Raw genomic sequence first — 14,591 nt, 5'->3', positions numbered from 1 at the left:
TACTCTATCTCCTCTCCTCTTTCCTCTCGTTTGTAGCTTTAACTTCTAAACTTCTAAATCTCACTTTCACTCTCTTTCTCCTCTACTTCTGCTCTTGCTCTCATTTTTCTACCTGTCTGCTTCTTTCAGAACAATTGTTTCTCGTCTGAAACTTTTCTAACACTCCTCTCATGCTTCATTTCCTAGCAGAAATACCTCATATACATATATAACAGTCTGGATTTCTATATGAAGCACAGCAACTTTCACTCGTTTTTTCGTCTTTGTCAAGACAGTCGCGTCAAATCAAGTCAAATTGTTTATCTGAATAAATTTAGCTTGAAAATATACGTTTGCTGATTTATAATGAATGTAATTACGTCATTATTAACAACTGATGAGCACCAATCTCTGTCAAATAACTGTTTCTACTTGGTCAGAGTCCTGTGCAAAAGACCTGTTCTACATATTCATATTTCCTAATGCAGATGTATATTTAGTATATTTTTCTAAAGCCAAAGAGCTTCAATATAACCTGGGCTGAGCTTAAAGGCAGAAGAGAGGTTATGTGAGAGTCATTTTGAGAGAAAACTGAGCAAGTCTCCAAGCAAAAATGTGCTCGAGTGATTTACGTGATCTACATTTGGATTAGTAAAGAAAGAAATTCTTGAGTTTGAGCTTTTGCTTCTTTAACTTCAATTCAACAAGCCACAACTGAAACTGGCAGATTACCTAACAGCATTAATAATGTGATACAAATTAAAGACCTCCAAAGGGCCACAGGCAGAGATTTCTGCTCAGTTTTTATTCAATCTATCTTCATATATATTTCCAAGATAATAAAAAGAGAGAAAAAGAGAATGAGAGACCTTGCACTCTGGCACGCTCTCTGTCAAAGAGCCATATTCTCACACCATTGGCTTTCAATTAACTGCGGCAGGTTACAGAAATGAGAGCAAGGGGGAGAGTCAGCGAAAAGAGAGAGACTGAGAGAGAGAGGAGAGATTCGGTGACCCGTAGAACGATGAAGCATTTCACCATTTGACTAACTCCCTGGAGATTTGGGTGGGAAGCTGTGTGTCTGTGTTCCTGACTTTGAATATGTGTGTGAATGCATACTGTTTGCAATAAACCTCCATGAGAAGACTCCTAATTGGTTTTACACTGTGTGAAAGTTAAGCTTACATACTACAGCAAATGCAATCATAAATAATTACAGGTTTTCTCATGATATCAATATAACAGTGTACTGCCCGTGTAAAATGCAGAAGATTACATAAAATGATTTACTGTGTGATAAAAGTAATAATGGACTCAAAACTGTGGATCCATTCTGTTTATATGGTGGCATGAAATGATTTTTTGGGGGAAAAAACTATCTTGTAATTTTCACAGGAAAACAACTGTAAGAAGAAGCTGGATGAGTTGCAGGATGCGACACGACAATGATGGATTTATGCATGGTTACTCTGCTGCCTACTTGTAACACACAGTGCTCGCAGATGAACTTTTTTTTTCTTCTTCTGTGCCTAAATGCTCATTTGTGAAAGGGCTGCTTCTTGGACAAAGGATTTATTCTTAATTCTTTTCTTTTTTTTGACTGTTTTTATAATGCATCCCTTAAATCCTCCAGCCACATCAGTTTCAAAATGCACACATGCATCTATTGACATGTTTGTATCAGTGCTATTACCCTCTTATTATATCCTCTCACCCTGACTAGTTTAATCTGTGGCACAACTGAAGCATGGTGGACACGCCACCTAACTGGTGCCATTTAATGACAAGTGGCCTGGGATTTGTCTAAGTGGATCTATTTCGATCTAACCCTAAAGTGAAGGGCACTTGTTTTCCATCCATCAGCTGTTACATCCCTTCATCCTCTTTTCCATTACCTTAATTCCTCCACTCTTCTCCGGCTTTCGCTTCCCTCCTATTACTTCAATCCCGCTCGCTCTAAACCATTCCCTATACCTTACCCTTTATTTTATTCCTCTCTCATTATTTTTTATCCTTCATGCTTTGCTGTCTTATTCTCTGCCCTCTATATAGCCACCCATCCATCCCACCATCCATTCAGCCTTCCTCACATGTATTGATTCTCTCAGCCACCCATGCCTCTCATCCTCTAGGTCCCTTGTTAAAAAGCAGCACAGGTCACAAACAGCCCGGCTAATAACATGCTGCTGCTTTTGCTTTTTTCACCCCCTTCCTTTCACACAACTACAAAAACTTTCAATTGAAATGCACACACAGCTGATTTATGGCTGCTGTCCCTCTGACTGTGTTGTTGGTTGAGTGGCTAATTACATTCTTTTTAGCAGACTGTCAGTAGAAGACGATACAGGGAGAGACAGAGAGCGATGGCGAAAGTGTGAGAGCACTGGCTAAGAGGGACAGGAGACTGGCTTTACCGACGTTATCTATTGACACGTACATGCAATCCACGACTGACACACTCCTTGCTCTCAATTAAGACACTGCCATATAATCTGCAGTGTATTATCACTTCTTTTTGCACATCTTTTTCTTCTTCTTCTTTTGACTGCTCCCTTTTTGGGTTGCCACAGATGACTCTCCTCTTCTATATCAGCCTATCATTGTCCTCTGTCACACCAACCCTCTGTGGCTTTTCCACTTGTCCTTCTGCCTGGCAGCTCCATGTTCAACATTGTTTCCCCATTATAGCCACCATCCCTCCTCTGCACATGTCCAAACCATCTCAGCCTTGCCTCTCACCACCTGAGCTCTCCCTCTGATATACTCACTCCTAATCGTGTCCATACTGGTCACTGCCAATAAAAACCTTAACATTTTCAGCTCAGTCACCTCCAGCTTGGCCTCCTGTTTTTTTTTATTAGTGCCTCCATCTCCAAATTATACATCAAAGCAGGTCTCAGTACCATCTTGTAAACCTTCCCTTTCACCCTTGCTGCTATCGTTCTGTCACAAATCACCCTAACACTCGCTCCACCCACTCTACCCTGCATGCACTGTCTGTTGCTTTAGATGACTAACCCAGGCGACTGTATTAGCACGCAAGGCTGCATTATAAAATATCAATACACATTGTGTTCAAGTCAAGACATGAAGACAAGTCAAGTCAGTTCATTTGTATAGGTCAATGGAAAGATGATGAATGAATTTATGATGTCTGCTGCTCTTCTGTATTGTGTCTCCTAACCAAGCAACCAAAGCCTCCTTTGTTAAAATGCCCACCTTCAGCTATGAAATGAAGAATATGTAGCTTCTGCTACACAGAAAAAAATGCATTTTACATAAAGGTCTATAGAGGTTTCCAAGGTCATACACTGCTTATTAGTTCATTAGCTCATCAAGTCTTTGTTTGCCTGAAGGACATATAAAGAGTTTTAGCACTACGCCTCGTTTCAGTGTGTTAATAATATGGTGTGTTAAATCACTGTTTGCAAGCTGTCGGGCCTTAAACGGAAGGAATGAAAGGCAAGAATGTGGGCTAGTGACGACACTTTAGAGCAAATAGGCCTCTTCCTCCATATGTCAAAATAAAAGTTTAAAACACACACGAGCAAAACAGAAACCATAAAATGTGGTCCCAAAGTGAGACAGCTGATATGTTAATTTGTTTACCACTATACTCATATTTTAATCATCAATCTACCATTGTGATGTCTAATTGGTCCCCAGTTATCATTTGATGGAGCACTTCTTTTTAAAGAATACAGAAGAGAGATAGTGAGATGTAAATGAGACAGCCCCCCCCCCAGTCTCACTGCTATCCTCCATCCAAAATAACAACGCCCTACCAATTCACCAATTCACCTGGGACCTATTCATTTAATCGGCTACCTCCAGCACACACACACACAGCCAGCCAAAATCCCCAAAGATCCAATCCCCGGAGCATGCAGTAAAAAATTCCTTCACTGATAGAAACTCCCTTCCCCCAGTGACTAAGAGCATGCACACACCACCGCATGTCTCTATCCTCTGGCCCAGCAACCCTCTGGGGACAATGCAGCACAGGGAAGATGTAGTGCTACTGCGTGAGTGTGACATATTCACAGACAGATTGCTACTAATGAAAGATATTACTCACATGCACATTAGCAAAGGTAAAGGAAAGGTCAATGTAGAAACTGAGAAACTGTTAATAAAACGGGGAGAACAGGAGAGTTGTGAAAGAACAATAGGAGAGGAAGGAAGGGGATAGAGGAAGAAGAGAGCAATTAAGGGAGAAAAAAAAGAGAGGCGACAGAAAGAGGAGCCTGAAGGAAGATAGGGGATCAGGTGAGTGGAGATATAGCGGACACAGGGATTTTGCCATGTGTAGACAGTGAGCAAGGGGGAAATTGTGTGCGTGTATACCTGTGTGTGTGTCTGTGTGTCTGATAAGAGTGTCTGTATGCAGTTCACATCTGAGAGTAAAGACCAAGATAGGCAAAGGATTTACCACCACTGCATGGCTGCATCCACTGAAGGTAAACACACACAGAGTCAAAAATCAGAGGTGACACCAGGTGAGCACATTGGTATTTCTCTGCCAATTAAACCGAATTCCTTCACAGACACAAAATACACAAATAAAACAGACCCACTGACACTGACATCTACAAACACATCCCGGCAAACCATTAAACAAACTGGATTCTTTCACTTACAAGGTTCACGCTCATAAATTGACCAAAGACAGCTGGCTTTATGTTTGTAATGTCAACCAGATGTGCGTGGGTTTGTGTAATATGGCCTTGATACTCGGCAGTTCATGGGGTCAAAGAAGGGAGCGCGTGCATGTGTTTGGGTGTCTTCCAGTACAATTTACGACCGGTTGCTAGTGCTTTGAAAGATAGACAGCATTATGTCTGCACCACTGATGCCCGACACTTATATATCAAACACAGGCACACACATTTCATTATCTGCAGATTTAGAGGGGAGAAGACGCGTGTGAGGGAGTGAGAAGGAAAACCATCAGTATCATTTAAAATGTGATTTAAGGCAGCTCATTAGATACGACATGTCAGCAATGCTTCAGACACTGTGACACACTCATGGTGCGGTGTCACCCATGAATAATTTACTCGTTCATTTTGAGCTTGCCATGTTTTTTCATCAATAATTTACCCATATTACCCGTGTCTTATTTATGTTGTGCTGCTCTGCATTTCTCCAGATTTGATTACACAGTTCATCGAAGACTGATGACTGGATCGTTGATAGACACACAACCCAACCAAGAGATAAGTGAGTACTCTTTTGTGCATTATACTGTATAATAGTATTCCATTTTTTCATCACCTTTATCTTACAATGAGATTATTTGTCAGCCCATTATTTTAATTCCTCCTGCTTCATTGAACCAATTGAGAATAAAGAGGCGACGTCCTGAATGAGGGGATTTCTGGACCTTTAAACTCAGAACAAACTAAACTAAATGATGAGACTTGCATAAATGAACTAATGAGTTTGCCATTTCTGTGCAACAATAAATCTACTACTCTACAAAATGCCACTGAATCCCAAGAAAGTGATGGTTGTGCGATTAAATGAGATCGGTAGTGCTGTGAGTAGGGCTGCCACAAACAATTATTTTGATAGTCGACTAGTCACCGATTATTTTTGCGATTAGTCGACTAATGAGATCATGCATCCATTGGAAGTAAAACGTACAGCTTATTGCACCAGCAGCATCTGCTCTTATATAAATATCATTAGCTTACAGCTTGAAGTGTTTACGGTATGTGCTAACTAAAAATAAAGACAAGATGATAGTTTATTAAAGTTTAATGAAATCTGCAGATTGTTTCGTTGGAGTTTAATAAACTCAGTCTCGTTTGCTCCTTGCTATCTAAAATATAACAGGACACTGGAGTATATTCTCGTGCATCTCACACTTCTGATAATCAGTTGTCTGCTTGACGTTTATTCAGCTGTGTAAAAACTATAACTTTATTTCTCAGCCAAACCGATTTACTCAGGAATAAATAAAATACAAAAAAAAGCCAAACAATAACATTTCTACGTTATCTAAGTGACTCATATATCGTGTTTAACCTGAGTAGCGAAAGACGGCGGTGGCTTTGAAAACGATTTGCAGGGAGTCCGGTGTTCTCACGGGCTCTAGTGAGCCTTGAACCCCGGCTAACTATCAAGCTAGTGGGTAACAGATGTCTCCGAAAACGTCGGAGCGCTTTTGAAAATATGTGGTGTCTTGATAAACTGAGCAGATATTTGAGGTTTACACAGCTACATTATCGCATGAAAATATGTTAAACTTTATTTTGTGACCCAAAAAGAATAATAAGAGTAATATTAAAACTAACTAGCCATTGTTGGCAACTGCGCTGGGCCGCACTATGAATTGTGGGACACAGCTTCTTCTTCTTCGGGGTTTAACGGCATCTGGCATCCTTGTACATGCAGTGCTGCCATCTTCTGTTTCAGTCCGTTATTACACTCTTAAATCCTACTACTTATTCATGCATCTTTTGCGATCTTACAAAGCTTCAAACGACGCGTCGACTATTAAATCAGTCGTCGACGATTTTGATAGTCGACGTAATCGTGACTAGTCGACTAATCGTGGCAGCCCTAGCTGTGAGTATGCAGATTCCCTGGCTTTCCGTGCTTTAGTCAAATTTAAATACAAAAGAACAAACGCAGCAGATGTTCAGATATATTTACAGCTCTGGAGAGAAATTCAATACTGCACCTGATCACGTTTAATTACAATGCCTGCTTGTTGGAATGATTCGTGGAGTGTATGGATCAGATGAGAGAGGTGATCTTCTTGGCTTTCACTCAGTGCGTAAAGTGAATCTTACCTGGCAAAGAAAGAGGCAGCGGCGGAGGTGGCAGTCGCTGCTGTGGTGGTTGCAGCTGGAGTGTGAGAGGGAGAGTTTGTATGTGATGATGAATTTGTGTGTGAGGGCGAGTGTGTGTTGTAGCGGTTCAGGGCAGCTTCGGTAATTCCCTCTCTGGAGACTTCTGAGATCATCTGGGAGATCTGATGAGAGAGAAAGACTTTTTTACTATAATTGACAAAACCAACAAGAGTTAAATAATAAATAAAAATACTAATTAATTAACAATATCCACAGGGCCTGGAGACTTAGACACTGTTGATGGGAACTTCACATTTCATTACATGATAAATTATGCAGTAGGAATGAGACAATTTCCAATTTTTGGGAGGCACTGCTCCGAGGCTGGTATTAACGTGTTGCTGTCACACACAGAAATTATGACTTTAGTGGAGACTGGACAAAATTTCATAGAGATTTGGAAAGATTGTGTGCAATTAACAACATTAGTGTTAACAGTGAGCGCTAACAATAATTTTCACAGCAGTGGCTGAAATGTGAAAATGTAAAAACCCATCAAAGACACAGTGAAAGAGAACAAGAACAGACGACTGAAGGAAAATCAGAAACAAAGACTGGCAGCAGAGTCAGTATTTGCTGCTCGCCTCTCCCACCCAGTCAGACGTGATAAGACTTTGTCTCATGAATACTTTGATTGTGCTAACTTTGTGCATGTACTTCATGACAAACAAACTGCACGCACACACACACACACACACACACACACACACACACACACACACACACACACATGACTGCTATTTATCTCTACCCTTGTCTTTTCCAGATGGTCAGATATGAGAACACAGTCTGGTTTTCCCCACCCATTTTGTTTCCTGTTGAAGGATAACTTATTGCATGCCCCTATGTGTGTGTGTGTGTGTGTGTGTGTGTGTGTGTGTGTGTGTGTGTGTGTGTGTGTGTGTGTGTACAGAAAACCTCTCTAGTGATCAAAGTGAACCAGCAGCAGAATGTTGTCTGCATCCTAAACAGACATAAACAAAGAAACAAAGACACTCTCTCCTTGGTTTCTTTCTTTCAACCTCATGTATACTTTTGTCAGATCGACCCTTCCTTCTTCTCCTCGCTATTCCCTGTTTTTATTAATAATCTTAACATATCTAGCTGCATTCTCTCTGCAGGGTTGTTGTGCCATCATAAGCTATATCCATATTTGTGATTTATTATTAGATCAACGCTCGTACCATTTGCCTTTTATTAGACAGAAGAAAGACAGCGTGGATAAAAAGGGAAAGCCCTTTGTACTCATAATGCTCTAAATAAATTACATTTGCTTTCTTGACTGAGTTACTGTTTTTATCAAGTGCACAAGACAAACTTGATGTAATGTGTAAGATACAGAATCTGAAATGAAAATACACTTATTGAGGTGGAATGGTTGCTAAAATAGTTACTTTAGCACTCCTCTTGGAGTGGCAGTAAGGCTTTTTACTTCTGATAACTACAAAAAATACATTTACGTAGCTAACCTGCCATATCTAATCAGTTAGATATATTAGATATCTAATGTTTTGTTTCAGGGTTCACATGGTATCTGTGGAAACTTTTCAAGCTACCTTACAGCAGTACAGTTCTGCACTGAGTGTTGTCATGTCCATCACAAAAAATTGATGTAGTTGCTTGAGACAAAAAATAAGTCTCTCTTTATTTCTCTCTTTCTCTCTCTCTCTCTCACTCTCTCTCTCTTTCTCTCTCTCACACACACACACACACACACACACACACACACACACACACACACACACACACACACACACACACACATGTTAAGAAGAACTGATATAGCACAATTAACTGATTTGAATGTGAGTTTGTTACAGCTGCATGTACTCTATGCCGTATGTGTTTATGGGTTCGTGCATGCATGCGTGTGTTAAAGCAAATCATTCATGACACAGATATGGATTATTGATTATAGTTCTTTATGTGCTGCCTACATCAAGACAGCAAAGCACCTAAATCATGACCACACACTCCAATAAAGGAATTATAGCCTTTGTGTGTGTTAATGGAAGTCCCTTTGAATATGTCTATATGTGCTCTTGCCATGCGTGTCTCTGCATATGTGTGTACCTGTGCGCTTAAATCAGCTCCAACGTGTTTATATTTATTGCTGAGGGCTGCTGGGGTCCAAGCTCACCACCTGCTGCCTTGATAAATTACCTATTGTAAATGAGATGCCTCTATAGTTTATATACCACACACCTTTGTACATTTACAGCTGCTTCAAAAGCTCTGACCTGGCTTGGTGCTCCTGCATTATTAAACGAGCTGCGAACATATGAAATGAAGGTCCAGCGAGCTACAGGACTACCTGCGCTTTTGTACTGGCTACTCATAAATTCTGATGAATAAAATAAGGAAAACTACTAACACAATGTAAAAAAAAAACCACTGTCCCACACAATGTTATTATGCAAACTAGGTGGTTTAATAATGTATAGCTTTGAGTGCTGGTGCTGCAGTTCAGACCACCAAGGCTGGACAGACATAGAGACACCAGTTTATAGCCTACAGTCACTGCATATGATTTAAGAGTCCACAGCTATGATACTGGCTCAGGGAGAGTCTACTGAGAGTGTGCAATATGTTTAGTGGTGCTATGATCTAAAAGCCTAAATCATGGAAACATGTTGACAATGGCAGTGCTAATGTGTAGCAGGTTAATGTTAATGTTAGTGTGGGTAAACACAAGTATAGCTGAGACTGATAAAAATGTCCCTTTTGAACTTACCCAATCTCACCTCTCACCAAATGTGGTGTGTCTTTGGTCGGGTTAGGCATTGCTCTTCTTTTACTAAATTAGTGCTCAGGTGACCTGTAAGTTTTGGCCAGACATGCTGGCATTAACAGGAAGAAAGTTCTTTACGGTGACCATTTAACTTTTAAATATTGTCATGTTGCAATACCACTTACACTTTACTGCCATTCACACTAATCACAGCAGAGCCCCTGACTATCACCAAATGTGGTATAGCTGAGCTGTTTGCACTGATGTTCTTTGTAATCTACCCTTTTCATTAACATGTAATTTCCAAAAAGCAGCAAATTCCAGAGCTAAAGTAACAGTGAAAGTGCCTTTCCTCAAATTGCCACCTAAGGCTGGCTATAAAAGTGAGTCAATCCTTGGACATTCCTGTTAAAATGCCCAACTTTACAATGGAAATTATATGTTTATAGCCTGGTATTAAAAAAGGTTATTGTCTGTGTAGCTAATTTCCTCCCTTTGTAGCAGCTGCATGTATTTTAAGGTCTAAGCATCACATAATCTACTAGTTTGCTCTCTCCACGTCTGAGGATTTTTGTGTTGTCCATCTGAACCTCTCCTCTTAATTGGCTCACACTCTTGGGTTTGCTTGGTTCAGCTCACTGTCTGGTCTCAGCAACTGTTAACAACAGCATTATACTTCTGTCCTCAGCCTCCACACCTTTTTTGTAGCTGACTGTGTGTTCCCTTGTGTTACATCTGAGACTTTGCCAAGTGCTGTTATTGGTTTGTAATGGGATTTTTTTTGTGTGTGTGTGTGTGTGTGTGTGTGTGTGTGTGTGTGTGTGTGTGTGTGTGTGACTGCATCTGTGCAAATAGACTAATTCAGTTTTATTGTACCACTGAAGCAGAAGCAGTGAACTACCTTTTCTTTTACACAATTTTCTCATCTGTTTCTCAGAAGACGGATCTGTTTCTTTAGTTATTTTGCACTTGATGCAATCGCAAGTAAATTTCTTTCAGTTATTGTAACCTTTCTTTTTACATGCGCATGGCTGAATAAATATTACACTTGAAATTCGTGTTGACACTCTGAACTGGCAGCTGGGGCAGGACCCTCCTTTATATCTTTCCGTTGTGCTTCCTCATGTCTAGACAGAGCTGTAACAGAGTCTGAGCTTTGACTGACAGGTGCACAGATGTAGGCAGCTGTAGCTGATATCTGTCTGCTAAGCTTCACCTCTTGAACTCATCCTCTTGCGTTGTTAGTGTCATTTATTTGAATTACCTCCTAATTATTAATCAAACATTTACTATTAATTAACTACTAATTAAACTACCGTCAGGGCTAAAATCATCATGAGATTTCAACAGTTTTGCTGTGTTTCTCTGTAGCAGTGGTGTGGTAATGGGTGCCTTATCTCTGTCATTAAGCCAGTCACTATTTGAGAGCTGTCATATTAATCCTACATGAGTGCTGCGCATACAGAAAATTGATGGTCACCTGGCTAAAGCATTTACATAGCATTTTGGATAAAGTACTCATTAAAGTAAATTATGTCCCATTCAGATTTCCCCACAGGACACAAAGGCTGAGCTGCTGTCTGTATACTTTACAATAAATTAGGTTATCCTACATTGAATGAAACTTTAATGATTCCTGTGGGGATATTAGGTCACAGCAGCAGATAAAAGGATATAGATAACAGCAGGACAAATTGAGATGACTGAGGATAATGCAACAGCCAGAGGTGAAAATAATGCAGCTAATCAATGAAAAACACAGCATCTGACTGTGTTTTTACAAAATAGCCTGATCCTATGACTGTATCAGTCAATGCGGGACTTTGACAAATGTGATATTAGATTTTCCAGGTTATTAAATTTAAAAAAAAATACAATAGCACACTATACTTCTGTAACTTTTACACTTTTCCTCTATATTATTTCAGTAATCCACATCTCTCACTCCCCTCTCGGAAAACATAACAGCTGACCAATTCATCTTCATTACATCACAAACACCATTTCCCCAGCATTTACCTTACTCATCAGTCTCTCTTATTTTATTCTTTCTCATATTACAGGCGCCCAAAATACAATCTGCACCTTCAGTTTTGTATAAGGGGAATAGAAATTGTGTGTTGTGTGTCCACACGCGTGTGTGGTCCTGTCTGATCTTATCGGTGCAATAAACACAATCTGTAAAACCATCTAAGCACTTACTTGAGTGGTTTGGCGGAAGAGAGAAAGAGGCCGCTTGTTCAAAATTAAAGTGGGGGAGGAAATGTGAAAAAATAAAGAAGTGAGCACACGGAGAAGGATGTTTATTTATTTCTCACAGAGGTGGTAGAGTTACAGAAGCAGGAGTTTATGTGTCAAACTATGAAGGAAAAGAAAGTAAGCTTGGAGGAAACAGAAACCCAGTCATGAAACGTAGGCAATACATAAAGGGAAATGACAGAAATGGATGTTGAGAGGGAGTAAATTATCGATATATTTGTAAACCTGAATCCTTAACACCCATAATGAGGCAAGGGGGTTAAAGGCTCAAGTGTCCTTAATGTCAAAGGGCAAGAAAATATTGGAAACACATTTTTAATGTAGTAAATTTGACGCCAGAGTTGTTCTACTCTGATGTAGGTGTTCCTAATAATTTGGCCAGAGAATGCATGAGAGATAGAAAGCGACTGTGAGAGAAGGAGAGAGGAGATGAAAATGAGATCTGTTTAGTTATATGATATATTACATAATCAAATCAGAAACACAGAAACACTGTCAAGGCTACATACTAGAGGCCAGTATGCTTGAAAATGAAAACCAGTTAAAAGAACAGCAAGTAAACTGAGAGCAATGTAGGTTTATTTTATACAGGAAAACATATAATATGAAGACTATTAGCTGTGCTTACTCTCTATCAAGCTCTGACATTTAAAGGTAAGAGCTGGCTCTTCTCTTTCCACCCAGTAGGACTTTGCCATATCATACCACACTAGATAATACCAGCCTAAATCTGTACACGATATAAAAGTGTCATATTGTGATATCAGTCATATAGCAATGCCATGCATTTATCTTCTCAAGGACACACGACACAAGCCCAAAAATGTCTGAAAGTGAGAGCAGCATGTCAGCTGCTGCTGCTGATTAATACCTAAAGAGGGAGTCGCTTTAACAGGAAGGAAGTGGTTTGGTTACCCCCAACAAAGCATAATACTTCGCAAAATGTGCAAGAACATGGTTCCTGTTAAGGTAGCAACAACAATCTTCTTTCATCTGTTGATATGCGAACAGCTGCTTATGTGCGACCCAAAATTAAACAAATAAAATGACTGAGCATCGCTGGAGCACTCACTAGTTACACTCCATATGGTGGATGTAAATCACAGATGCAGTTACATGGCGAAAAATGAGTTCTGTAAATAAAAAGCTATAGGCAACAGTATTAGGCTGTTATTTATGGTAGCCCTGAGAGGCCAAACGGACTGCAATTTAAGAAAAAAACCAGCAATAACAAAAAATGCTGCAAAAGCACACAAAACACAACGGTATTAGGAAAAATTACAGTGGAAATAGGAAAAAACAGATTTCCAAAAACACAAGTGTTTCTGGGGAGACAATAATGCGACGGTCCAATTGCAGGAACCAAAATATGCCAAGAATTGCGCTGGGAGACACTTAAAAGAAGTGGAGGATCTATTTTGTGTTTTGTGAGGAAAGAAAAGATGAGAGGTAAGTGTGTTAGCTTAACTATTAGCCTAAATATCTGTCATCAGTATTATATGAATCATAAAAAAAAAGACGCCTACCATGTTTTGGGTTTCTCCAACTGGTCCGTCGGGTTATTGTCTCCCCAGAAACACTTCCTTTGTGTTTTTTCCTATTTCTGTTTTCGTTTTTCCTATTTCCGTTGTGTTTTGTGTGCTTTTGCAGCGTTTTTCTTATTGCTGGTGTTTTCTTAAGTTGCAGTCCATTTGGCCTCTCAAGGCCACTGTAGTTATTGTATAATTTCATTTAAAAGTCCCTGGGATAACATTCCCTAGGCTACTTTGTGCTTACATTTGACTTATGTTCTGTCACTACTACTATATTGTAATGCTTCTTCTACTGTTGGCAACTTTTTTTGTAATATCTTCATATATGTTATTGGAAATTTTCTTGAAATGTTATGATATCATTTTGAGGCTCTATTGCCCACTCCTACCATCCAGATTTACACAGTAGGTCAAACCTTCAGTTCACAAACTTCTCTAATGCGTAGACCAACTATTATTATAGTCTGGCAATAAAAACATATTTTATACAAAACAATATGATTGCAAGCGTGTTCTTTATTTGACATCCTGTTTCTCTCAGATAAACGGAAACAATCCATACACAATAGGCGCAACAGATTCACGGTAAATTAGAAAAGCTAATCTAACCACTGTTGGAATCACACAGAAGCGCACACAGAGGCGCACACACCACACTGTATAAACCTGTTTTCAATTAGCTGCTTGAAGGACAGCACGAGGGCAGAGGTAATGTTGGATTAGCGTTTTCATGCTAGAGAGAGGAGTGAGACACACAGATTCATTCTACCAAAACACTCCCATAGCAAGCCTGCAAAGCTAAAGTGAGCCTTTGATATGGACGTGATTTTTATAGACAGTTTGGTTTGTCACAGAATGAGAAGCTCTGTCAACAAACTAATTAAAGGACCACATGTCACTGAACTCTGCTTTTAATTTAGAGGCTCAGACATTTACTTCAGACACTGAGCAGCTTATAAAAAACATAAATAAATAAAGACCTTTAGACCATTATATGTTACTGGTCACCTTTTTCCCTTACAACAATAGAGATCCATCAAAGTTAAAAAATTATCAAACTGAAAAAGTTAGTGTAATTGCCCCAACTTTTATGTCCTTTTGTTATTCAAGATTTTAAAATTGTGATTTTTATTAAAGCTTTTCTCTCTTTAGGTTTTATGATTTTCTTGTAGAAACTGACTGGTGGCACTCGCAGGGATCATTCCATCATTTTGATCCACAAAACCC

General features: G+C 39.5%; 1 protein-coding gene across 3 annotated transcripts in view; it reads right to left on the bottom strand.

The window, feature by feature from the left end:
- Positions 1 to 14,591, bottom strand: part of kif26ba (kinesin family member 26Ba) — a 101,045-nt gene that overhangs the window by 47,912 nt on the left and 38,542 nt on the right. For all 3 annotated transcript variants that reach the window (XM_076881918.1, XM_076881926.1, XM_076881932.1), the window contains exon 4: positions 6,783 to 6,964. In XM_076881918.1, coding sequence (XP_076738033.1) covers positions 6,783 to 6,964 — 182 coding nt within the window. The remainder of the gene's footprint in view (positions 1 to 6,782; positions 6,965 to 14,591) is intronic.

The sequence above is a fragment of the Maylandia zebra genome, linkage group LG1 (genome assembly GCF_041146795.1).
Source record: "Maylandia zebra isolate NMK-2024a linkage group LG1, Mzebra_GT3a, whole genome shotgun sequence".
Lineage (NCBI taxonomy): Eukaryota > Metazoa > Chordata > Actinopteri > Cichliformes > Cichlidae > Maylandia > Maylandia zebra.
Note: the sequence above shows the minus strand (reverse complement) of the source record. Positions and strands in the feature narration are given on the sequence as shown.